The sequence below is a fragment of the Petaurus breviceps genome, unplaced genomic scaffold (genome assembly GCF_028583685.1).
Source record: "Petaurus breviceps papuanus isolate PSGF00001 unplaced genomic scaffold, PetGlider_PUasm1.0 189, whole genome shotgun sequence".
Taxonomy (NCBI): Eukaryota; Metazoa; Chordata; class Mammalia; order Diprotodontia; family Petauridae; genus Petaurus; species Petaurus breviceps.
In genome coordinates, this window is record NW_027185809.1 from 9475125 (window position 1) to 9500081 (window position 24957).

The window sequence follows — 24957 nt, forward strand, 5'->3', positions numbered from 1 at the left end:
GAGTTCTATTCTAGGGAAATATACAAAATAAAACAGCTATAGTTCATGACTAGGAGTTAACAAATACGGTTAACAGGATCTTCAAACTCAAAAGGATTTTAGATGTTTGTATTGGGACAATTAGCTTTGTGAACTGAGGGAACGTTTACTATGAGAAGGGTATCTAATAGATAGTTATTTTTCCCCTGTAGCCATCAAAATTAAAAGAAATAAGCTAAGAGGAAAGGATTTTGATTTGCAAAGATAAAGCATACCAGAATCAGTAGCATTCTGGATCTTGGAAATAATGGTCTTTTCCTAATCTAAAGGGCCAGACGAGTAGATAGATTGTAATTTATTAATTTTGTGGTATGTGATTGAGGGAGAGGGTGATACAATGTAGTGTTGGAAGCACGCGCGGGCTAGGGTCAAGACTACTGGATCTGGAGTCTACAGACTCGGCTCTAGTTTCAGAACTGGGCCTGGACTAAATCACTGCCCCTTGGCGGACCTCAGATTTCCTCATCTGTAAAATTAAAGGGCTGGATTAGATGATCTTAAAAAACAAACAAACAAACAAACAGATAAAAAGCTGCCCTGAAGCAGTCTCTGAGCAGGGAGGGGCTTCAGCATTCTGGTAAACACAGATCTTCTTCCCCTCCCCCGCTTCCCATGTGTATTTCCCGAATCTGCTGGGGAAGGTCGAAGAGCCTTTTGGGGGCTTTTATGAGGTTTTAGTCACTTCTCGAGCAGTGATGCTCTGACTTGAACCCACTCTGTCAGCTGGTGGGTACGGATGTGGGCTAGGGGCCTTGGAGGTCTGGGAGGGAGCGCAAGTTTTGGAGAAGAGCCCTGCTTCGACCCTTCCCCCCCAGCTTGCTCCAACTCCCGCAGCCCCGAGCGGCCGGGCCCTCTGCGCATGCGCCGCCGCGGCAGCCACCTTCCCAGCCGCGGCCCTTCCCCACCATCCGGGTCCTCGCCGACCGCCAGGCCGGGAGCGGGCGCCGTGTCTCCTGCAGTCGGGATCCTAATAAAGTTGCACTGAGCGGAAACCAGCCCGCGCCCGGCGAGAACGCACGGAGCCCCGGCGAGGACAGTCTTCCCCGTCCCCTCCCCCCGCCTGCCGCACTCGGCTTGTAAGTGGATCCTTGCGGGCTGGGGCGGGGGGCGGGGGGCGGGGGGCGCCCCCCGAGATCCGCGGCTGCCCTCCCCACCTCCCCCGGTCCTGTCGCGTCGGCTTCCGGGACCCGCCGGGGTCGGGCCGCTAGCGGGTGCAGGCGGCGAGAACGCGCGCGGGCCGAGCGCCGGTGCGGCCCGGCCTCAGCCCCGGCAGTCTGTCGTGCTGCGGCGTGAAAAGCGCCTGCTCTGTCCGGGGCGCCGGGCGGCGGAACGGGGCCCTCCCACCAAGGAGAAGGGGACGGGGATTTAGAGGTCAGGCGGAGTGCGGCCTGCAGGGCCGGGAGCGAGGCCGGGCCAGCCCGAGGGTCCTCATCCCCAAGTGGAGGGCGCGCGAGCTCCGACTGAAAAGCCTGGGGAGAGGGGAAGGGCGCCGCCCGAGAGATCGTGCAGCGGCCTCCCAGGCCCGCAGCCCCACACGGCCGGCGCACTGGGGGCAGGGGCAGGGGCAGGGCGGGGGCGGCTTCCAGGCGCTTCCGGTGTGGATAGGTAGGCCTATAACCCCTGCTGCTTCCAGAGGGGCGTCTCTGCAGCCCGCGACCCCCATGTCTAAAGCTGGTGCCCTTTTTTCCTTCTTTTGAAATCGGAGAATTTAAAAAAAAGACTTTATAAAGATCAGCTAGTTAACCTCTGCTTTACTTAGGCTTAGCGTGCTAAAATGACTCGCCCAAGGTCACAGCCAGTAATCTCTCTCACCTTATAATTAATTCTCCTCTCTTCCCCACACCTGATTGCGCGGTAGCTTCTCCTTCCCTTCCAAAGAATTCACGTGGGTCTTGCTTTCAGTAACGACGTCAGCCCTTGGTGGTTTGGCTTCACCACCTTGGGATTGGTCTTCAGCATTCTGAGATCATCTCGGAATAATTCTCTCCCTTCCGGTTCGACTGACCCTTCTCTGGCTAATCTCACTTCCATGAGGAACGTTTACCTGCAGTTTCAGCTTGTGAACCTCCCTGCTGGCTCTGGTTCATTGGGTTTGGGGAGTGTGGACTTTGAGTGGGTGTCGCTTGGGATTTGAGCATGCCCCTTAGCCCAGAGAGGTCTTTGCATAAGTGTATTTGGACGTCACAAAATTTAGAGTTGATGGAGTCAGCAAGGCTAACGGGTAACCTAGGATGAAATTTCACCGTAGGAAAACATAAATGAAGACCGAAATAAAGTTTATTAATGAAAATACATCTCTTTTTAAACAGTGTACAGGAGATAACTTGCAGGGAAGGGAGCTGGTAAGTTCCAATTCTGGATTTGATGGAGAGAGGAGGATACACTGTTGCAGCAGTGGGGCCAGGAGGTGAGGCACGCCTGGGTGCTCTGGGCCCCATCTCTGTCTCCATTGTAGAGACTGTTTCCTGAAAAAGTGTTCTTGGCCGCTTGTGCCTATAAGTGGGCGTGGTGCTTACTCTATCTTGTTTACCTGATCTTTCTTTGGAGAAAATGTTGAAGTCTGTTTGGGATGTCACCTCTTGCCTGTTCCCCAGCACTGAAGAGTGTAGTTATCTTAGCAGCAAACACCACTGGCACACTCTCTTATGGAAATGAGACAGACAACTCTGTTCAACTCAGGGTACCTGGTCTATAGCTATTCGTTAGTTTTTCAGTTTATCTTTTAAAAAAAGTTATCCTTTGGCAAATTCAAAAGTATTGTGCTTACTAAACTTGATGCTGAGGAAGGTTCTACATTTCTATCAGCATTTTCAGCAGTAAATTTGGGAAGATTTAAATTTTTTTTTTTTACATTTATCCAAACATGATTATAAAATTCAGAGGTAGTTGTGTGTTTCAAGTTCATGAACTTAAAGGAAGCTGTTTACAAATTCACAAGTGCCAGCAAATTTTTTCCCTGTAAGATCTCAAAGCATAAATTCAAAGTGTAAGACTGATGGTTAATTTTATTCAACACCATTGCATAAAGGAGTCTTCATTAAAATAACTATATTTAGATTTGACTTATTTTTGTCATTGGTTAATGACAATCTTTACCACCTTTGCTTGTACGCTATGTCCACTCTCCATTCTCCCCCGTTCATATTTTCTCTTTATGCACTTGACTTAGTTATTGAAAAATAAATTCTTTTTTATCTTCCTTCCCACGACATTGCAGATCCATCTTCTCATTACTGCAAAGTGTATCTCACTTCTTCACCCCATATCAGTCACAGTTGTTAGATGATAAAGCCAGATGAGAACATAGAACTGACCTACTGATATATTAATTAGGTAGATTCATTTAACATGATATAGTCATTAGTGGGGAAAGTGTAGGCATGAATGAGAACATGGATATGGTGTTGTTTTTTTTTTTATGTTGGATAAGTATCCTACTGTCTTATCTCCTGCTGCTCTTGTAGGCGCCATAGAAATGGGTAGATAGATATATGTTTCGTTTCTTTTCCCTCTGGCAAAGTAAGCTATTAATTTGAGTGGGAGACAGTGGTAGAATGTTGTTACTAATGAGACTTGAGTCAGATTTTTTTTTTTTTATCATTAGTTATGCAACACGTTGCTGGGAAAATTATTAAAAGCTTCATTCTGTAGTAAAGCAAAGACAAGTAAATTCTACTTTCCTTATTTCTGAATTTTAGTTCTTGGCTAAGATATGAAGACATATCAGAGTAGGACCATACTTGTTCCTGGGGAACCCTATTTCCTATTTTCAATATGAACTCAAACCTCATGGTTTATAGTAATCCTTTGTTTTTTGCAGTGGACAGTCTGTTGCTTTCTATATAGTCCAAGCTGCTGCTTTCTGGAGTTTTGGAAGTTTAAATATTAGGCATTTTCTATGTAGAATATAATAGGTATTAAATAAAGTATGATACCAAAAATATTAGTATTTGACCCTTATATAGCTTGATATTCAGAATTGCAATGTGAAATTTGAACTCTAATATTTTAAAACGTTTAGTAATAAGGTTTGCATGAATAAGTTTTTATTTTTCTAAAAGTGAATATTTTCACTATTAAAAGAGGGGGAAAAAATCCTGTGATCAGCATTAATAGTATTTGTTAGAACTTTTTCTGGCTTAAAGTTCAGTAGATTTGGGTGTATTTCATATTGGATTTTCATAATGAATCATATCAATAGGAAATTACAAAAATATTATACCAGATAGAAAATTATGAGGCCCAAAAGTAAAGCTATTATTTGCCCAAGATCTCTTAGCTAATAATTGTTTGAACTAAGACTGAAACCCCAGTCTCTTGACTTCTAGGCCAGTGTAAAAAGATTTCCTTTTAACACTGCTGCGGCTTGGTACCTTTGACAATAGAATGCCTTATGGTAGTTTATTTTACTTGATATTTACTTTACTTAATAGCTACTGATATATTTTTTTAAGCAGATAAATGGCATGTTCATGTCTCTGTATAAGAAAGATTATTACGGATGAACTAGATTTGGAAATAATGTATATTCAAAGGCCTCCTGACTGGTACTACCCAAATGTTAACTACCATTACGTATTTTGCACCCGTAAAATTGGACCCTATATTTTCCTGCCTCTACACCTTTGCCTATTTCAGGTGGGCCCTATGCCTTGGATAACTTTCCCTTCTTTCCCACAAGCTTCTCCTGTTCACCTCACATTGTATATTGTTTGGCAGTTTCACAATACTGTTGTGTAATTGTGTATTACAGCTCTCTATTGGTGTCCCATCCCTGCTGTCCGCCCCTAAAATTTGGATAAGTGAAGGTCTCTTCCTTCCTGAAATTTGAAGGCTGTTTCTTCCTGGGAGTCCAGCACATTACCTAGCACACATAATAGTTTACATTTGTATAGTTCTTTGAGGTTTGCTAAGATTAAGATGCTTTTTATATATTTTCTGCTTGATCTTCCCAACATTTGCTGCTTGCTTGTTGTTTATCCTCTGCTTTTACCTTATCTCTAACAGGTATCGTTTCTGTGTCTGTGTTTAATAAAATAGAAGACTTGGACCTAAAAAGAGTTATGAAGGATTGTTGAAATCAGTGATTTCTTTAAAAAGACTGGCTTGATTTCTAATGTCAAAGCACAGATTCAGTTTTCATTGACTGCTCTGGGGATGCTCTTCCAGTTCTAAAAGATCGGATACCTAGAGTTCAGTAATTTTTTTTTTCCAGGAGAATGGACAATTCTTGAATTTTACATTAGTTTTGACATTACTTTGGATAGCTAAATGGACTAAACTAAAATTGAGGCCTCGTTCTTATAGAAAATCTCAACTTTTTTTTCTATTTTGTTGAGCCTCATCTTGGTTATGAAGAAAAATGTTGTAATAAAATAATTTTTGTATCCAGTATTGTAAATTGTAAGCAGATTTTATAAATTAGAGTATTTTCTCTGAGCAGGTTATTGACTTTGAATCTTTTTATACTATAGTCTGTCCATCTCATTTTATATAATATTTTAAAATGATGAACTAATATGTTACTTTTACCTTTCACTTTACCTGATGTTAGTGGAGTAGGGTTTATAATTTTCACATTTTATTATAACTTCAGAATGTAGTTAGTCCTTTATACTATCTACCTAGTAGCCTCTAATGTATACAAAGGGTTTTGCAAACCTTAAAGTGCCATATAGATATCTTGTTATTATTTTATTAGCTATATATGAAGAACAATTAAAAGTAAAATGTTGTGTGAGGATCAGTTGAAGGAAAGAAATGGTGTGATGCTTAGCCTGGAAAAGAAAAGATAAATAATTGTGTTCAGGTATTTGTAGGGCTGTCACATGGAGGAGGGATTGGGTTTGTTTTCTTTGGATCCAGAATGCAAAGCTAGAAGCATTGGGTCAAAGTTGCAAAGAGACAAACACTTGTATCAATTACAGAAGGGATTCTTAAACTTGTTTGTGTCATGGACATCTTTGGCATTATAGGGCCTATGAACTCTTCAGAATAATATTTTTAAATGAACTAAATAAAATACAGAGTATCATAAAGGAAACAAATTCTATTGAAAATAGAACTATCAAAATATATTTAAAAAAATTTTTTTGGACCCCAGGTTAAAAGCTTTGCATTAGAGAAATCCAGTGGTGACATGAATTGCCTCAGTAGGGTAGTGGATTTTCCCTTAGTGGAGGCCTTAAGTAAAGCCTGAATGAGCACATTTTGAGTTTATTGTAGGAGGGATATTTCTTTATTCCTTTCTTTTTTTGGAGGGTTTTTTGTTATTATCATTATTATTATTATTTTGCTTAACACATGTAAAAATAATTCAGATACAAAAATGATACATGAGAATAGCATTGGTTCAGCACTAATGAATATGAATATTAGAATTTTGGGAAGAACAAGATTCTAGATATTAAAAAAAATTGGAAACTGCAAACCAAGTTTTATGAGAAATTCTTATTAACACTGAAGTCTTAAGATTCCATGATTTTTATTAATATTAAGAACCTTATCCTCTGGCTCTTGAGTTTCTCAGATGCAAAAATATAGATAAAGGGGATTCCCCTAACTGGTACCTATGGTATCACATATCTCCCTTCCCCAGACTTTGTAATGAATTTGATTCTCTCTCCCATGCTCTCTTGAAAGATAATCTGAATTATTTCATAGACCTTTTTTCTGCCAGCAACACTTCACTCACTATCCTTTGAAATACGTGAAGTTTATCAGATATGTTCCATGAACATAGTATGGTATTAAACTGTACATCTTGGCTCATCTCTTAGACTATGGCCAGAAAATAAAAATGAGATTTTCTTTTTAAATTAAAAACTAAATAAACCCATCTGGTATAGTTCCAAAAGTCCAGTGCTTTTCTTCAATTAATGATGAATGAAACTTGAAGCTTAACCTCAAAAGTAACAATTGGCAAATGAATGAGTGACAGAAAGCATTTATTAAGGCCTTACTACATTCAAAGCAGTGTGATACAGATAGGAAAGTAAAAGTAAAATAGCCCCTGCTCTCAAGGAGCTCATGTTGTTCTAGGGGGTGAAAAACAGAGAAGCTTTCAGGTGCAAGTTTTATGGAAAGATCCTATGTCTGTAAGGTATAGCGGCAAAGAGATGGTATTACTTATTCTTCTTTAATGTCATTTCTACTTAAAAAATCTTATATCAGTCTGATGTTGGACCATTTGACAGTGCCAGAGATTTTGCTGGCAAGGACTTTTCTTTTTGGGTCGTCTTATAACTTGTGACTCTAGCATCTATAGGAACAATTGCCAGGATGCATCTCTGCAGGGGTGCTCTTGGCCCAGGATGATGGGTATGGGCACTGTGATGGAAGCATTGCTATTCCCAAAAGTCTTAGGTTCAGAGTTCTGGGCAGTTTTCAGTGAACTCTGAGTATAAATGATAGTCAAGGTGGTGGTGATGGTTTAACTACTGAGAGGAAGTATTTGCTTCCTACTCTTTCTTCAAAGGCTCCTCACAGTTTCAACTAGGCTAGTTTGCCTGACTTGCTATGGGTGCCAGTTATTGGGAATGGCCAGCCTCCTCTCCACAGGAATTGCTTCCCTGAATGATGGCTGTTAGAACTGGGCTGGAAGTAGGACTAGCCATCTTGGAGGTATATTCATTCCAGGGCTCCTTTGCTCATCTGCCAGCTGGTGGTCATTGAAACAGCTCCTTTTCATGATGAGAAAAGTGAACCCCCTCTGTGATTTCTTACCTTATTGATGTCTGTGGAGCCTGGCCTGGAGGAAGGTCAGCATTCTTGGGGAATATTGATATTCCTAAGGCTCTTGGGCCCAAGGTACTGGGTTATATCTACACCTGGATCCGAGAGGAGATGGTGATCAAGGTGCTATGGTAGTGGTTTGACTTGTAGCACATGAACCTCCTCAAAGTCATAGTCAAGATTATACTGCAATGCACAAGAGGAAAAAGGAGAGGGCAAGACATGTCTCACTCGTGGTAGTTTCAGTCAACACTAGACCTACTTGATGTGGAAGAAAACGTTCAGAAAGGAGTATAGGTTATAGAAGGGAGGGATTCACTAGACTCTTTCCAAAAGAATTATAATGGGGAATATCTATTTTTCTGAACCATATATGGAAAGTAGAATACCTTCTCTTCCCACCCTCCAGTTCCTCCTAGGATTGTCCAAGGGCTAATGGATTTAAAAAAAAAAATTCTCTCTCCCCTTAGCCCCAAATGAAATTCCATATTACTTGCCAGGTTAAGTACATGGAGCATCTTCAATAATTTGTGGCTAGGATTAGTTTGTTAGAGTCACCACAAACATGTCATGTTTTTTGTTGGTTTTTTTTTTTTTGTTTTTTACAAAAAGAAAATTAGAACTATAAATAAAAATAAAGTCGTTCTGATCATTTTTTCTGGCATTAGATAATTGCTCAAAATTAATTAGAATTTAAAGCAGATTGAGAGGGAAACTGGAGGCTTCATTGAAGCTCATCTCATTCTGGGAGTGTGTGAGCCTAGGGCTTTTTTTGTGATTGCAAAAAAAGTTTAATTTTTTGTTAGTTTGATTGAATGTTTCTTTTAGTATGATGCTGCCACAAGCTTTGCTGCTCTTTAGTTTTGAAAGCTCAAGTACAGCCAATAAGACATACATTGTTACTAAATTCATGGTCTGTAAGATTTTTTTTTTTGGTGGGCAATTGGGGTTAAGTGACTTGCCCAAAGTCACGAGGCTAGTAATTGTATCAAGTGTCTTGAGGCCAAATTTGAACTCAGGTCCTCCTGACTCCAGGGCCAGTGCTCTATTCACTTTGCCACCTAGCCACCCCCATATAAGATACATACTTAAAGCCTTTATATATGAGTGCAGAATGCTCACATATTTGATAACCTTTAGGTCTTGGGCTTACTTTTCAGTAGCCGTTTTTGTTATTCTCATTTCCTACATTATGGGATCATGGAATTAGAGTTTCGAGGGACCTCAGAGGTCATCTAGTCTGTCCCCCTCATTTTTCAGATAAGGAAACCACACCAATGCATTAACAAATTTCAGATGGAGTTTTTTAAAAGTTTCTTTTATCTTTGTTGGGGAAAGTTCTTTAGGGCTATTGACTAGTATGGACTGAAACTATCAAGAGTGAGTGAAACATTGGGAGAAAGTCAATTTCAACTGGAAGGACTCTTAAAAAGTTTGATTTTGAGCTTTTAAATGTTTTTGTAATATCTATCACATATGTCCTGTCTTTCTCATTTCTACCACCCTACTTTAAACTCTTATTATTTCACAGATGTACTTGGCAGATCTTCTCATTGTTTCTCACTTCTTTGCTTTCCAACCATAGATACCCCTGCCAGATGAAAATTTTCCACATAATGCTTTAGACCTTTTTCTCCATCTCCCCAACCCTTCAGGCACTCCCTACTGGAAACAAAGGAAAGTTCAAGATTTTAGCCTGAAAATGAAATTACTTGGCTCCAAAAATCTTGACTGCACCTACCTTATCTCATTGGATTTCTCTGCTGTAACCATAGCTATTTACCCTTTCTCCCCCTCATTTAGAATACTCTGCCTTCAAACTTCCTCCTCAAATCTGCTTTAGTAGTTCCCCTTTGTAGGTTACCTTCCTGTTTCTCTTTGCTAATCCTTCAAGGCTCAGATCAAGTCCCATTCCTCTCAGACCCCCTCACCCTTCATGTGTATTCCCTCTCCTCTAAACTTTTATGGTTGCTGTGATCTACATCAGTTATCATTGAGTCCTTTCACTGTGCCCTGTGGAATGCATGTTCCATAGGCAACACACTTTCCTTCGTCCTAAATTTTTTCCTCTTCTGTTCTTTCCATCTACTAGATATGACTCAAACCAGACTTCCCCTGATGACATAACCTCCCTTGCTACTCTTTCTCATATTGGCTACACCTTCATTTATTTCTCTTGACTCACTGGTGGAGGTGAAGGAATTGGACTACTCTTTGCTCTCTGTTGCCACATCCAAGTTCTCTTCTTCCAGCCCTCAGTAACCTCTACTCCTTTGAGTTTCATGTTATTCATATCTACCACTCAATCAAAATCCTAATAAGTACTCTAATATAGACCTCCAGGTTAACTCCTCTTCTGTCCTCAATGAGTTCAACACATGACTTACAATTTTTCTTTCCTTCCTAACTTCTGTCCTCATATTAGGGAATTTTACCATATGTTATTGAGTCTCCTTCAAATAATTGAACCACTCGGTTCCTCACTGTACTCACTTCCTGTGAGCTAATCTTTCCCCCTGCCTCAGTCACACATTAAGATTGTCATATTTTTGATCTTGCTATAATCCACAGATTTACATCTTCCTCTTTAAAGAATTTGGAAATTCTACCCTATCATTCTATTAACTTTTTTTTTTTTTTTACCTTCTGCATTTCCTAACAAAACCTTAGATTTTATCTGCACTGTGACTTCTGGTACCTTGACCTCTCAGTTCTCTCCCAGACCATCTTCCCTGCACTAGGTGCTCTCTCCTCTTACCTCCATTGGGACTTTTTGATGGAAGAACAAGTTCAACTCTATACTTCCTTCCTCCCTTGAATCCCTAGGCCCCTTGTCATTATGGTGATTATATTATATTATCATCATCTTATGATTTCCTACTGAACCTTAGCTTTAGGTCACTGCCATTATTCACTACCTTTGCTTCTACAGATAGGCTACTTAATGAAGGTGGAGAAAATCATGCAACTATTGTGATTTCATTCACTGTAAATTTATGTTACACAGATTCAACTAGGCCCTTAAGTGGTGCTAGGACATCTTTCTGTGCCTGCCTTTTAAACTCATTATCCCATCTTTCAAAGTGACTCTTCCAGACCTTTTCATCCCTCTTCAAACCCCCTAGAGCTCCTCCTTCCCCCACATTCTCACCTGAGATCCTTGTCTTATGTCACAGAAAAAAAATTGAGGCCATTCAGTGATGAGTTTCCCTCTTCTCTCTTCCTCATCTCGTGGTACTCATATGTTTTCTATCACTGTTTTGTCCTCTTTCATGTCTCACACGATGAGGTGGTCCTACTCCCTACCAAAGCTAACCCCTCTCTACCTGCTCACATGATCCCATCCTTTCCCATCTCCTCCAAGAGATTGCACCTTCTGTCATCCCACTCTGTCACTTATTTTTAATCTCTCTCTGTCTACTTGCTCATTGCCTACTGCCTATAAATATACCAATGTCTTCCCTGTCCTCAGAAAACACTCAACTGATCCTTCATCCCTGCTAATTATCATCCTATATCTCTTCTGCTGTTTGTAGCTAAACTCCTTAAAATGTCTCTCTTTTAACTCTTTTAACACTCTGACTTCCACTTCATTATTCCCCCTAAACTGCTTTCTTCAAGGTTACCAGTGATCCCTTAGTTTCCAGTAACCTTTTTTCTACCCCTCATTGCCGTTGACTTCTCTCCAAGCCCTTAACACTATTGATCACTCTTTTTTCCTTGAGGGGTAGCTAGATGACTCAGTAAATAGAGTGCTGGGCCTAAGATCAGGAAGATTCCTCTTCCTGACTTGAAATCTAGACTCCGACTCTTACTAGCTATGTGACCCTAGGTAGATCATTTAAACTACTTTGTCTTAGTTCCTTATCTTTAAGGTGACCTGAAGAAGGAAATGGCAAGCCAGTATATTTGCCAAGAAAACCCCAAATGGGGTCACAAAGTCAGACAACTAAACAATAAGCTCCTTGCTGTTCCTCAAACAAGATACTCCATCTCTTGACTCCACGAATTTTCTCTAACTGTTCTTCATGCCTGGAATATATTCCTCCTTATCTCTGCCTCCGACTCTCCTCACTTCCTTAAAAGTTCCAACTAAAATTCCTTCTTCAACAGAAACTTTTCTTAGTCCCTCTTAATTATACTGCCTTCCCTCTCTTAATTATTTCCTATTTATCCTGTATATGCCTTGATTGTATATATTTGTTGTCTGCCCTAGTAGAGTGTGAGATCCTTCAAGTCAGGAACTGTCTTTTGCCTATTTTTGTAGCTGCAGTGCTTGGCACATAATCAGTGCTTTATAAATGTTTATTTATTGGTTGACCTAATCCATCTTTGAACAGAGTATAGACTTGGCAAATTTTGATAGCTATTTCAATAGAATTCTCTTTCTTTGTATTCCTATGTATTTCATTCATTTAACACCATCATCTTAAGGAATCCATAGTCAGTACCAGACTGCCAAAAGAACCCCTGATGTATTAGGTCCCTTCTGGTGTTAGTGATCTGTGATTTTAAGTGGGGGAAAAGAATAGGAGTGTGGATGAAATTGTTCTCAGTTTGGGCTATCGGGGGATATCTAATAGACCCAGAGCAACTTGATTGCATTAGGTTTTCTACCATTGAGTATTTTCAAGCATGGCTAGATGACTACTTGTCTGGGATGTTGTAGAGAGAAGTTTTCTAGGTATAGATTAGAATAGTTGGACATTTAACTTTGAAAAATTCTGTGCTTCTTCTGGAAGAGTGTGTACTTTCGTAGTTTTGTGATTATATTCATATTGATACTTGTTAGGTATGTACAAATCAGCCCCTCCAAATCTTATCCTGAGCAATTTTCATTTTTGTGGTTTTTTTTGGGGGGGAGGGGGGCTTAAGTAAAATTCTTTAACATTAATAGTTTATTGATTGATCAATAGAGGCTGGATATATCTAGGTTCACATCCAGACTAATTTTTTTTTCAAATGCTTTATTAACTTCTGATTTACATCATTCATTTTTGCCAGATTTTTGAGTTACGAATTTTCTCCCCGTTTTTCCCCTACCTACTGCGCCAAAATAGCGGTCCCACAGGATATCCCCTCCTCCAATCTACTCTCTCCCATATTTTCTCCCATACCCCCTTCGACTTTTCCAGTGGATCTCTATGCCCCAGTGCCTGTATATCTTGTTTCCCAATTACATGTAAAATAGTATTAATAATAGTATATATATGTATATATTTATATATATATATATATGTGTATGTGTATATATATTTAACATTTGATTTTAAAACTTTGAATTCCAGATTCATTCCCTTCCTTCCTTGTCTCCCACCCTTACTGGGAAGATAAGCAGTTCATTATAGGTTGTACATGTGTGGCTAATGCAAAACAATAACATAGTAGATATATTGTAAAAGACTGACTATATTTCCCTCCCTCCTATCCCACCTCCTACTTGTTCTATCTCTACTTTGATCCCATCCCTTTTCTTTTTTTTTTTTTTTAAAGCAATTGGGGTTAAGTAACTTGCTCAAGGTTACACAGCCAGGTGTTTCTGGGTGGGTGCTAAGTGTCTGAGCCCGGGATTCAATCCCCAGGTCATCCCGACACTGGAGCCCATGCTCTTACTTGCTGTGCTACCTGGCCGCACCCATCCCATCCCTTTTCAAAAGTGGGTGCTCCCAACTTCCCTCCCCCCCAGCCTGTCCTCCCTTCTATCATCACTCCTCTCATCCCCTTCCCCCCTACTCTCCTGGAGGGTGAGATACACTTTTTAGTGTGTATTTCATTCCCTCCTCAAGCCAAATTCAATGGCAATAAGGTTGACCCATTCCCTTTTGCCTTCCTATTCTTCCCCTCCATTGTAACCTTTTACCCTTGCCTCTTCTATATGAGATAGTTTACCCCATTCTGTTTCCCCCCATCTCCTCTCATTATATTCCTCTCTCACTTCTTAATTTCACCTTTTAAGTATCATCCCTTCCTGTTAAATTGGTCCTGTGCCCTCTATCTATGTATACCTGTAAACATATATACACACATTCACATATGTATTCATATGCCCATATACCATCATACACACACACACACACACACACATATATATATATATATATATATATATATATATTTCTATTCCCTTCAACTACTGAAAAAAGTTTCATTAATTATAATTATTGTTTTTCCATGTAGGAATGTTAATAGTTCAACTTTGATAAGTTCCTTATGATCTCTTTTCCCTGTTTACCTTCTCATGCTTCTCTTGCTTCTTGTATCTGAATGTCAGATTTTCTCTTCAGCTCTGATTTTTTCACCAAGAATGCTTGAAAGTCCTCTATTCCACTGAATGACCATATTTTCCCCTGAAACATGATACTCAGTTTTGCTGGGTAGGTGACTCTTGGTTTTAATCCCAGCTCCTTTGACCTCTGGAATATCATATTCCAAGCCCTTCGATCCCTCAATGTAGAAGCTGCCAGATCCTGGGTTATCCTGGTTGTGTTTCCACAATATTCAAATTGTTTCTTCCTGGCTGCTTGTAACATTTTCTCCTTAATCTGGGAATTCCGGAACCTGGCTATAATATTCCTAGGGGTTTTCTTTTTGGGATCTTTTTCAGCAGGTGATCGGTGGATTCTTTCAACCTCTATTTTGCCCTCTGGTTCTAAAACATCAGGGCAGTTTTCTTTGAGAACTTCCTGGAGGATGATTTCTAGGTTCTTACTTTGGTCATGGCTTTCAGGTAGTCCAATAATTTTTAAATTATCTCTCCTCGATCTATTTTCCAGGTCAGTGGTTTTTCCCATGAGATATTTCACATTGCCTTCTATTCTTTCATTTGTTTGGATCTGTTTAACAGCATCTTGATTTCTCATAAAGTCATTAGCTTCCATTTACTGCAATCTAATTCTGAAGCAGTGATTTTCCTCATTGAGCTTTTGAGATTCTTTTCCCATCTGGCAAATTTGGCTTTTTAAGGCATTCTTCTCCTCATTGCTATTTGAGTTAGTCTATTTTTTAAGGTTTGATTTTCCTCAGTCAGGCTGTTGACTCTCATTTCATAATTTTCTTGCATGATTCTCATTTCTCTTTCCAGTTTTTCCTCCACTTCTCTTATCTGCTTCTTAAGGTCCTCTATGGCCTGTAACCAGGTTGTATTTTAAGCTTTTGGTGCAGGAGTTCTGACTTCACTGTCTTCTTCCTGTTCCATGCCTTGCTCCCTTTTGTCCCCAAAATAGGAGTCTAATGTTGCAATTTTCTGTCTGCTTTGTTTCCTTTGCCTGGTCATGTCACCCCTCAGTCACTTGACTCAGTCACTGTGGCTTATTGCCACAGTAGGACTCTGCCACCAGACAGGGGAGCTTTCGCCCCAAACGCTGGGGTTTTCTCAGCTGCTGGAGGTATTATATGGGTGCCCTCTCTGAGGTCTCCACACTCTCTGGCAGTCTGGACACACAGCCCAGGACCTCTACCCTAGACTGCAATCCAGATCCAAGCAGGTTGAAGCAAGAGAGATTATCCCTCATTCTGGTGATTGGTCCCCCTGCACTCTGCAGGCCAGGAGCTGAAGCTGCCACACGGCACTGGCTGGCTGTGCCAGCGTCTCAGCAGCTTCTCGCCCCAGGGGGCAAAAGCCATGCACTCCCACTTACTGGGTCCCAAAGTGCAGACTGCACTGACCTTTCACTTTGTCCTTTCCATCTATGTGTTGACAATTATGGAAACGGCCACAGATGCTGCTGATCTGGGGTCCCTCCAGCTGGCGGCTGGTCAGGCCTGCCCTGGGGCTAAAGCCTAGGTGTGGGGCTGGGCTGGGCTCCCAAAGCACTGGGCTGGCCGGCCTGCTGGGCTCTCCTCAGCAGGAGGTTAGCTTCTCTGTGTCATTTTGTGGGTTCTGCAGCTCTAAAGTTTGTTTAGAGCCCCCTTTTACATGGATTGGGGAAGGTAGAAGCTGGAGCCCAGCAGAGGTCCTGCTTCTACTGTGCCATCTTGACTCAGTCGCTGAAATAAAGAACTTTCAAGCATTCTTGATGAAAAGAAATAGAAGAGAATAGAAATTTTGACATTCAAACATAAGACTCAAGAGAAGTTTAAAATGGTAAACAGGAAAAAGAGAAATCATAAGAGATTATGGAATATGACATGGATAATTTTGATTAAATTAAAATGTTATTTCATAGTACCCTTTGATGCAACAGTGACACTCTTGAGTCTATCCCAGTGATATCATAAGAAAGGGAAAAGGACCCATGTGTTCAAAAAATCTTTACAGCAGCTCTTTTTGTGGTGGCAAAGAATCAGAAATGGAGGGGGTGCCCATCAATTGAGCAATAGTGGAACAAATTTTGACATATGAATGTAATGGAATACTCTTATCCCATAGGAAATAACAAGCAGGCAGATTTCAGAAAAACCTGGAAAGACTTACATCAACTGATGCAAAGTGAAGTAGGCAGAACCAGGAGACCTCTGTACAACAGTAACAGCAAAGTTGTGAGATAATCACCTATGAATAATTTAGTTCTCAGCAATACAGTGATATAGGACGATTCCAAAGGACTCATGCTGGAAAATGCCGTTCACATACAGAGAAAGAACTGATGGAGTCTGAATGTAGGTCAAAGTATACTATTTTCCCTTTCTTTACCTTTTTTTTGTGGTTTTTGGTTTTGTTTTTTACTTTTGGTCTGTCTCTTTCACAACATGGCTAATACGGAGATATGTTTTACATGATGGCACATACGTAACCTATTTAAATTTTTTACTTTTTTGAGGAGGAGGAGGGGAGGGAGTGAGAAAATTTGGAACTCAAAAATTTTCAAAAATGAATGTTAAAAATTATCTTTACATGTAATTGGGAAAATTTTATTTATTTATTTGTTTATTTTAAAGTAATCGGGGTTAAATAACTTGCTCAAGGTTACATGGCCAGTTATTTCTGGGTGTGGTGCTAAGTATCTCAGCCCGGATGTCATCCCGACCCTGGAGCCGGTGCTCTTACTCTCTGAGCCACCTGGCCTCCCCTAAGCAATTGGGGTTAAGTAACTTGCTCAAGGTTACAAGGCCAGTTATTTCTGCTGGGTGGGTGCTAAGTGTCTTAACCTGGATTTGATCTCCAGGTGATCCCGACACTAGAGCTGGTGCTCTTACTCGCTGTGCTACCTGGCCACCCCTAAAAAAATTTATTTTTTAAAGAAGTTTTTGCACAAACAAAATCAGTACAGTCAAAATTAGAAGGAAAGCTGAAACCTGGAAACAGTTTTTACAGCAGTTTTATTTGACACAGTCCTCATTTCTTAAGTATATAGAGAATTAAATTTATAAGAATACAAGTCATTCCCCAGTTGCCAAAAGGTCAGAAGGTATGAATATAGATATCTTTCAGATGAAGAAATCAAAGCTCTCTGTAGTCATATTAAAAAATGGCCTCAGTCCTTATTGATTAGAGAAATGCAAATTAAAACAACTCTCAGATACCACCTCACACCTAACAGATAGGCTAATATTACAGAAAAGGAAAATGACAAATATTGGAAAGAATGTGGGAGGATTGGGACATTAATGCACTATTGGTGGAATTGTGAACTGATCCATCTGTTCTGGAAAACAATTTGGACTATGTCCAAAGGGCTTCGGAACTGTGCATACCCTTTGACCCAGGAATACTGCTATTAGATCTGTATTACAAAGAGATTTTTCTGAAAAAAGGGAAAAAGACCTATTGTAAAAAAATATTTATTGTACCTCTTTTTGTGGTGGCAAAGAATTGGTCGTGGAAGGGCTGCCCATCTATTAAAGAATTGCTAAATAAGTTGTGGTATATGATTGTGATGTTACGAGAAATGACAACTAGGTTACTTTCAGAAAAAGCCTGGAGAGACTTACATGAACTGATGCAAAGTGAAGCAGCAGAACCAGAACAGCATGATACACAGTAACAGCAGTGTTATACAATGATCAGCTGTGAATGACTCAGCTATTTTCAGCAATACAGTGATCTGACAGTTCTGAAGGAGTTATGATGAAAAATGCTATCAGCCTCCTGAGAGAGAACTGACAGTCTGAATGTGGATTGAAGTTTACTTTTTAAAAACTTTCTTTATTTTCATTTATTTATTTGTTTGGTGTCTGTATTTTCTTTCATAACATGACTAATATAGAAATGTTTTGCTTGACTGCACATGACTAACCTATATCAAATTGTTTACCTTCTCAGTGAGGGAGGAGGAGAAAGAGGGAAGGAGAGAATTTAGAAATCAAAACTTAAAAAAAACCTAATGTAAAAAAAATTGTTTTTACCCATAATCGGAAAAAATAAAAATAATAAAATTAAATATTCATTTACATAGCAAAAAAATATAAGGCACTATACAAGGTACTTAGGGGATACAAAGACAAAAAAATTATAAAGTTTCAGCTTTCAAGGACCTTAACTATTTTACTTAATTTCTCTAATCATTTACTTCTGCATCTATAAAATGGGGATTACAATACTTATAATATCTACCCTACAGGATTGTTAAAAAGAACAAGTAAAAATTTAAGAGACTTGTAGAAGTCTCAGCATGATATGATAAACATGAACTAGAGAGGTTAGTGGCTTCAGAGTCAGGAAAATAGGTATTCAAAGTGATGACCCCAATAAAATCACAGATCTGGTGAAAAAAATGTAAAGTTCTTTGTAAACTTAAAATACAATTGCCAGTTGCCATGTTATTAATAATACATTCCTTTATGACCCTTTTGATCTTGTTTAGCAATTGATATTTGCATAGATGTAAATGCATAAATATTTAGGCATAATCAGTGTAATTTGTATACTGTTCCCTTTCATTTTCATGTTTTAGGAAAGCCTACAGAATCTTGGAGTAATAAATAAAAATAAGCAAAATGCCAATTAAGAAAGTATTCCAATTAATCTAATGTTAGATAAATAGGACTCCTCGTTCCCTCCCTCCCCTAGGTAAGCCAAAAGGAACAGCTACTAGATTCTCATGTTAACCAAACAGCAGAAGTAAGTAATTTACAGTTATAAAATATTGAGAAAACCAATAAACTATAGATAGGAAAATTTCCTTGGTATGGCACAAAATAACATGAAAATAAAGTTGACTAAAATGTTTACAGAATATAAGATCTCACCGTTGTTATCATTAAAACTTAATTGACTTTGAAAGATTTATTGCCAAGTACTGTTGATTCATAATATCTTATATAGGACCCCTTACCTCCTCTCACACTGCCATCACCCATGTGCAGGCCCTTATTCACTTCATCAGCCTTATCATGGGTCTCCCTGCTTTAGATGTTTTCCCACTCCAGTCCATCCTCTACTCAGCTGTGAAATTGATCTGACTATGTCACTCTTCTATTCAGTTATGAATCTCTGTCACTTCTAAGATGAAATATAAAATCTGTTTGCCATTCAAAGCCCTTCATAACTTGGTCCCTTCCTACTTTTCTAGGCTTTATTCCACCCCTCCATCTCTCCACCCTACTGGCATCATACTTTACAGTTCATTAACACTGGCCTCCTCATTGTTCCTCAAACAAGATATTCTTTCTCCTGACTTGGGGCATTTTCACTTTCTGTCTTCTGTGTCTGTAATTCTCTCCTTCCTCATATTTGTCTCTTGGTTTTTCTAGCTTCCTTCAGTTCCCACCTAAAGATCCTTAGTGAGTTCCCACTGAGATTATTTCCAGTTTGACCCTTATATATCTTGTTTGTACTTAGTTGTTTGCATATTATCTCCCTCGTTAGACTATAAGTTTGAGAGCACTCTCTTTGCCTTTCTTCTTAGTACTTAGCCTAGTGCCTGGCACATAGTAACTGCTTAATAGAATTTAATTTGAAGAGTGTTCTCTGATTTCAGAAGAGTGAGAAAGGAGGTTCAATTATAGATTATTCTCTAGATGGCCTTATTCCCCCATTCTTTTGGGTATCTTGTAAAGTAGTACCACATTTCTTTCAAGATTGTCGCCTCTATCACAGATTTCTTTTGTGTATGCCTGGCCTTGTCCCTAAGTACCATTTCTATTTCCTATAGCTCATTGGGATATTAGATGTTAGATTCCAAATACCTAGGGAGGGAGTGGATGATACTTTATTGGAATTCAAGAGAGAAAATGTGTTGGTTACAATAGAGTCAGAATTCATTTGTTGTAGAGATGAAACTTAAATCTAAACTATATAATGCAATTTTCAAGAGAGATGAGAAGAGAGCCCAGGACTGTGTCCTGGGGAACAACCATGCTAAGCAAATTGAAGGTGAATGATAGTCCACCAAAGAAAAAATAAAGAGATTGCTCAGAGAAGTAGGAGGGGAACCAGGTGAGAACAGGACAGTGGTGACTGTGGGAGGAGTAATTGTCCAGAAGAAGGGAGAGGTACCGTGTTTCCCCGATAATAAGACCTATCCCGAAAATAAGCCCTCCTCTGACTGTGTAAGATTCCTCTAAAATAAGCCCTCCCCTGAAAATTAGCCCTATTGAGATTGCTACTGTAGTGAAGGTGATCCCCTGCGCTACACGCTACATTATGGTACCCTCTGTATGCACCGTCTTCCCCCCCCTGAAACGCACACCGCGCTCCGAGCTGCATCCAATCAGAGCTGCAGCAGTGAGCGCATCATCCTGTTCTTCCCCAGTGATTTGCTTATTGAATAAAGGTACATTTTTTTGTTCACATTTACCTGTTTATTAAAATTGCTGTCAATGTTCATTAAAATAAGCCCTCCCCTGAAAATAAGCCCTCTGGTGTTTTTCTGTCCAAAAAAATTAATAAGACAGTGTCTTATTATCGGGGAAACACGGTATGATCAATAGTACCCCAGAATACAGATAGTTCAAAGAGGGTAAATTCTCAGAATAGGAAAATGACTAATAGGGACCTGAGAGGTCATTTAGTTTAGCAGCCCCAGGAGTTAGGAAACAGTGATCGTGAGGCCATGCGTGGCTCTCTGGATCTTCAAGTGTGTCCCTTTGCCTGAATCCAGACTTCACACATCACATTGCCTTAATAAAAGGATTTGTTCTGTAAATTTTGGACTCAGTCAAAAGGCTGCACCTGAGGACCTAGAGGACTACATGTTGCCTTGAGGCCGCAGGTTCCCCACCCCTGGTTTAGCCCTCTTTCACAGATGAAGACACTGAAGCTCAGATTGAGCTGTCTAGGATTAAACTAACAACCATGGATGTCTAATGGCAGAGCCAGGATTTAAACTCTGGTGACTCTTATTCCACCCCTCTACCGTACCATGCATGATTCCTCCTAATTTAAGAGAACAGTTTCAGGTGGGTGGCATGGTTGGAAGCCAGGTTGCCAGGGATTGCAAGAAATTGGCTGGTAAACCATCTTAGGTACACTATTCTTTCTAGGAGTACAGAGTGGTAGTTAAGGGAGAAGATGATAGCTTGAGGGAGTAGGGTCAAACAAGGATTTTTAAAGATGAGTTAAACCCAAGACACTAGTGCCTTCCCAAGGCTCTAGTCTCTAGCATGCCCTTTGTTTTAGGATGTTTGCAAACACCTGTCTTGAAGACACAAAATCTAGGGTCTCGGACAAAGGCCTTATATAGTCCTGATGGCCTGGGCTGGGTTCCTTTGTAGCACTAACTCAGTAATTGTATCCCAAGATTCTGGGAAATGAGGCATATCTAGAAGATATGAGGAACATGCACTTGTTTTCTTTCTGTGTCAGACCTGAGGCCCAGATCCTTTAGGTTCCCTGTGTGGTATGTGAGGTCCCTTTTGAGGCACGGTTAGGCCTTTCTTTTCCTGGGGTTCCAGTCTGTCTTGTTCCTGTTAAGTTGTCTGAGCTTCATTTGGGACAACACTGTTACTTATTGTCTGAAATACTTAGATCATCAGATGCCCAGTGTGGTATATTGAGGTCTAGTCTCTCTTATAATTTATAAAATAAAAATTCATTCAGAATGACTGAATGCACAATAGTATTTCTCATATTTTTCTCATCTATTGTATACTCATGATAGAGCTTGTTCATCCTTAGTTTTTTTTTTTTTTTAAAGCAATCGGGGTTAAGTAACTTGCTCAAGATTACACAGCCAGTTATTTCTGGGTGTGGTGCTGAGTATCTGAGCCCGGATTTGATCCAGGTCATCCCGACACTGGAGCCGGTGCTCTTACTTGCTGAGCCACCTGGCCACCCCTAAGCAATTGGGGTTAAGTAACTTGCTCAAGGTTACACAGCCAGGTGTTTCTGGGTGGGTGCTAAGTGTCTGAGCCCGGGATTCTATCTCCAGGTCTTCTCAACACTGGAGCCGGTGCTCTTACTCGCTGTGCTACCTGGCCACCCCTATCCTTAGTTTTTTAAGACATCACTGGATGATGTCTTGACTGGCATGTGAATTGGATTTAACTGAGGCAGAATTGCACAAAGCCATCAGCCTCACTCTCTCTTCCAGAGTCATCAGGAGTCCTGTGGCAAGACAAAAGTCAGGACAGCTGGCAAGTTGAGTACCTTTTAGATGTCCTTGGAAAAGTAGATGTATCAAGAATGAGAGGATAAGTGGACCTTTTGGATGCTGCAGTAGTAACTACAAATTATCAAGATAAAAAGCAGGGGTTCTTAACTACTGTATTTCAGTATAATTGGTTTCCTTTGTAATCTTATATCTTTTATTTTATTCTGTTCACTTAAAGGCATCATTCCCAGAAGAGAGTAAGTCACTATATTGACAAACCTAAGAAATCCCAGTCTAGTAGAAGACTTCTAGCCTATTGGTAGATCCTTTACAGAAGAGTTAAAGGATTACTTTCATGTATTGTTAAAGTATAAATTCTACAGTTGTCATAAAAACATGACTTTTCTTTATTCTCTGTTGGTATCCCCATTCTAAATTTGTTTCTTATAGTGTGTTTGTATACTGCTTTTTTCCTATATTTAGTTTTATATATTTATTATTTATATATATTATTTAATATTTATATATTTATTTATACTAGACTGATTACAATATGCCATAAATCATTTTAATTAGGCTAAAATGGCCTAATAAGCTAAGCTTAAAAGATTTCTTTATCTAAAGTCTGCGCACTAAATATTTCCCAGAATGCTTAATCTATAGTAGTTCAACATTTTTCATTGTGCTAAAGAATAAAATGGGAGGTGGTAAAATTAAAGGCAATTTAAAAACTGGATTTCTTGAGATTTGCCTGTATCCAAGATAACAAAATGCTCCAGTTGTTTTGGAGAAACATGAGTTAAATTGTATCTTTTGATTCCAAAATGTGCGATATGTATGGAGAAGCAACAAAAGTGATCAAATTCTATGGTCAGAGTTAGTAGCATACTATCAAAATGAAAGGATAAACTCATTTCTGTTTAGATTTTTTTTTCAGCTAGTGTATTTTGCTAGGGGTGTTTAGATATGGAACAGTCTGTCGTGTTAAAACATTAAATTAAAAGATTATAGCTTAAGTGTATATTATCTGCTATAATTTATGGTCTAAACTCTTTGCCTTAAAAAAAACCAACAACATGCATTTTGTCCTGATGAATAAAACATTTTACAGCATTTTAAGGTTATAGTGACCCTCAGGAAGATGGAGATTTCTGTCATCGTGTGTATTCTGACTAACAGTCTGATGTGGCTCTTGGTGTCAAGAGTGTGTAAAGCCAGTAAACCTGAGGAATCATTTTTAAGAACTAATGTTAGAGGTATTCTCCACCTCCAGAGAAAGAACTGATGGAGTCTTGATTGCAAATTGAAATATAATTTTTAAGCTTTATTTTCCTGGCAACATGACTAATATGGAAATGTTTTACAGAATTTCTCATGTTTGATTGATATCACATTTCTTATGTTTGTAATGGGTGGAGGAGGGATGGGAGGGAGCAAGAAAATTTGGAGCTCATTTAAAAAAATGAATGCAAAAAATAATTTTTAAGAGTAAAAAAAATAAATTGTATGGAATTAGGAAACTTCTTAGGGCTTAAAAAAAACCCAATTATGGTTTCTGTTTTATTTAACTAAAAAATAACATGTACTTGCAGATTTTTAAAGAAATTCTTTAAATATTTATCCTATTTATTTTTTTCTTTAGGATACACCTGATGCAAGAAATGCTGAATTTTCCTGAAGATAAATCAGTGTTTTCCCATTATTGGTTAATTGGTTCTTCTGTAGAAAGATAGTACATTGTTTATCATCTGTGATAATCTCTTCCAATATACATTGACATTTGGGGGTAAGAAAGTTCCTTGAAGATTTATATCAAATGACGTCAATGGCCAGTTTGTTCTCTTTTACTAGCCCAGCTGTAAAGCGATTATTGGGCTGGAAACAAGGTGATGAAGAGGAAAAATGGGCAGAAAAAGCAGTTGATGCTTTGGTAAAAAAGTTAAAAAAGAAAAAGGGTGCAATGGAAGAACTAGAAAAAGCACTGAGTAGCCCTGGACAGCCCAGCAAATGTGTTACTATTCCTAGATCTTTAGATGGAAGACTGCAGGTTTCTCACAGAAAAGGCCTACCCCATGTTATTTACTGCCGAGTCTGGCGTTGGCCTGATTTACAGAGTCATCATGAACTGAAGCCATTGGATATTTGTGAATTTCCCTTTGGATCTAAGCAAAAGGAAGTTTGTATCAATCCATACCACTATAAGAGAGTGGAAAGTCCAGGTATGTTTTAGACTTTTTTTTTTTCCTGAGGGGGGAAAATTAGCACAGAGCTACATATTTCATTTTATTTAATGTAGTGAGTTTGTTAGAGACATAGTGACTTAGTCCAGTATTATGTCTTGTATTTCTAGTTGCAAACTGGCTCTTACTTGATCTAGTTAATTGTTTTCTAGTATTTTTCACTTAGTATACTGTTAAATTTATAATTTTCCATGATTCACATGGGGTGGATAGGGCCTTTAATGGTAAGATGAAGTCTTTGAAAAAAATAAGCTTAAAAATGGCAGATAGGAACAGTAAGTTAATAATAGCTGAACTATATAATATAGCCCTTTATGGTTTCCAAAGAACTGTGCCTACCTTATCTCATTTGATCTTGACAGCTCAATCAGAGAGATATGATAGATAAATATCATTCCCATTTTTCAAATGAGAAACTGAAATGTGTTATATCCACTTAGCCAGTAATTTTTTGATGCTGGATTCAACCCGGTCTTGAAATAATTCTATAAGGCATGCCTTCTCAAAAGGCGAGAGTTTTGTGTTTTTAATGT

At 39.2% G+C, this 24957-nt stretch overlaps 1 protein-coding gene and 1 long non-coding RNA gene across 7 annotated transcripts in view; one reads left to right on the forward strand and one right to left on the reverse strand.

Moving 5' to 3' along the window:
• LOC138164245 (uncharacterized) overlaps nt 1-2394 on the reverse strand; it is a 102199-nt gene extending 99805 nt beyond the window's left edge. The window contains exon 1 of one of the 2 annotated variants that reach the window (XR_011169016.1): nt 1852-2394. This is a non-coding gene — a long non-coding RNA (uncharacterized lncRNA). The remainder of the gene's footprint in view (nt 1-1851) is intronic. The other variant, XR_011169017.1, reaches the window with a different exon arrangement.
• Nucleotides 882-24957, forward strand: part of SMAD5 (SMAD family member 5) — a 49214-nt gene continuing 25138 nt past the window's right edge. The window contains exons 1-3 of one of the 5 annotated variants that reach the window (XM_069091891.1): nt 882-1115; nt 16142-16371; nt 23827-24403. In XM_069091891.1, coding sequence (XP_068947992.1) covers nt 24001-24403 — 403 coding nt within the window. In that variant the 5' untranslated portion in view covers nt 882-1115; nt 16142-16371; nt 23827-24000. Of the gene's footprint in view, nt 1116-1261; nt 1411-2348; nt 2447-16141; nt 16372-23826; nt 24404-24957 lie in introns of those variants that run through there. The other 4 variants (XM_069091892.1, XM_069091890.1, XM_069091894.1 and 1 more) reach the window with 4 other exon arrangements.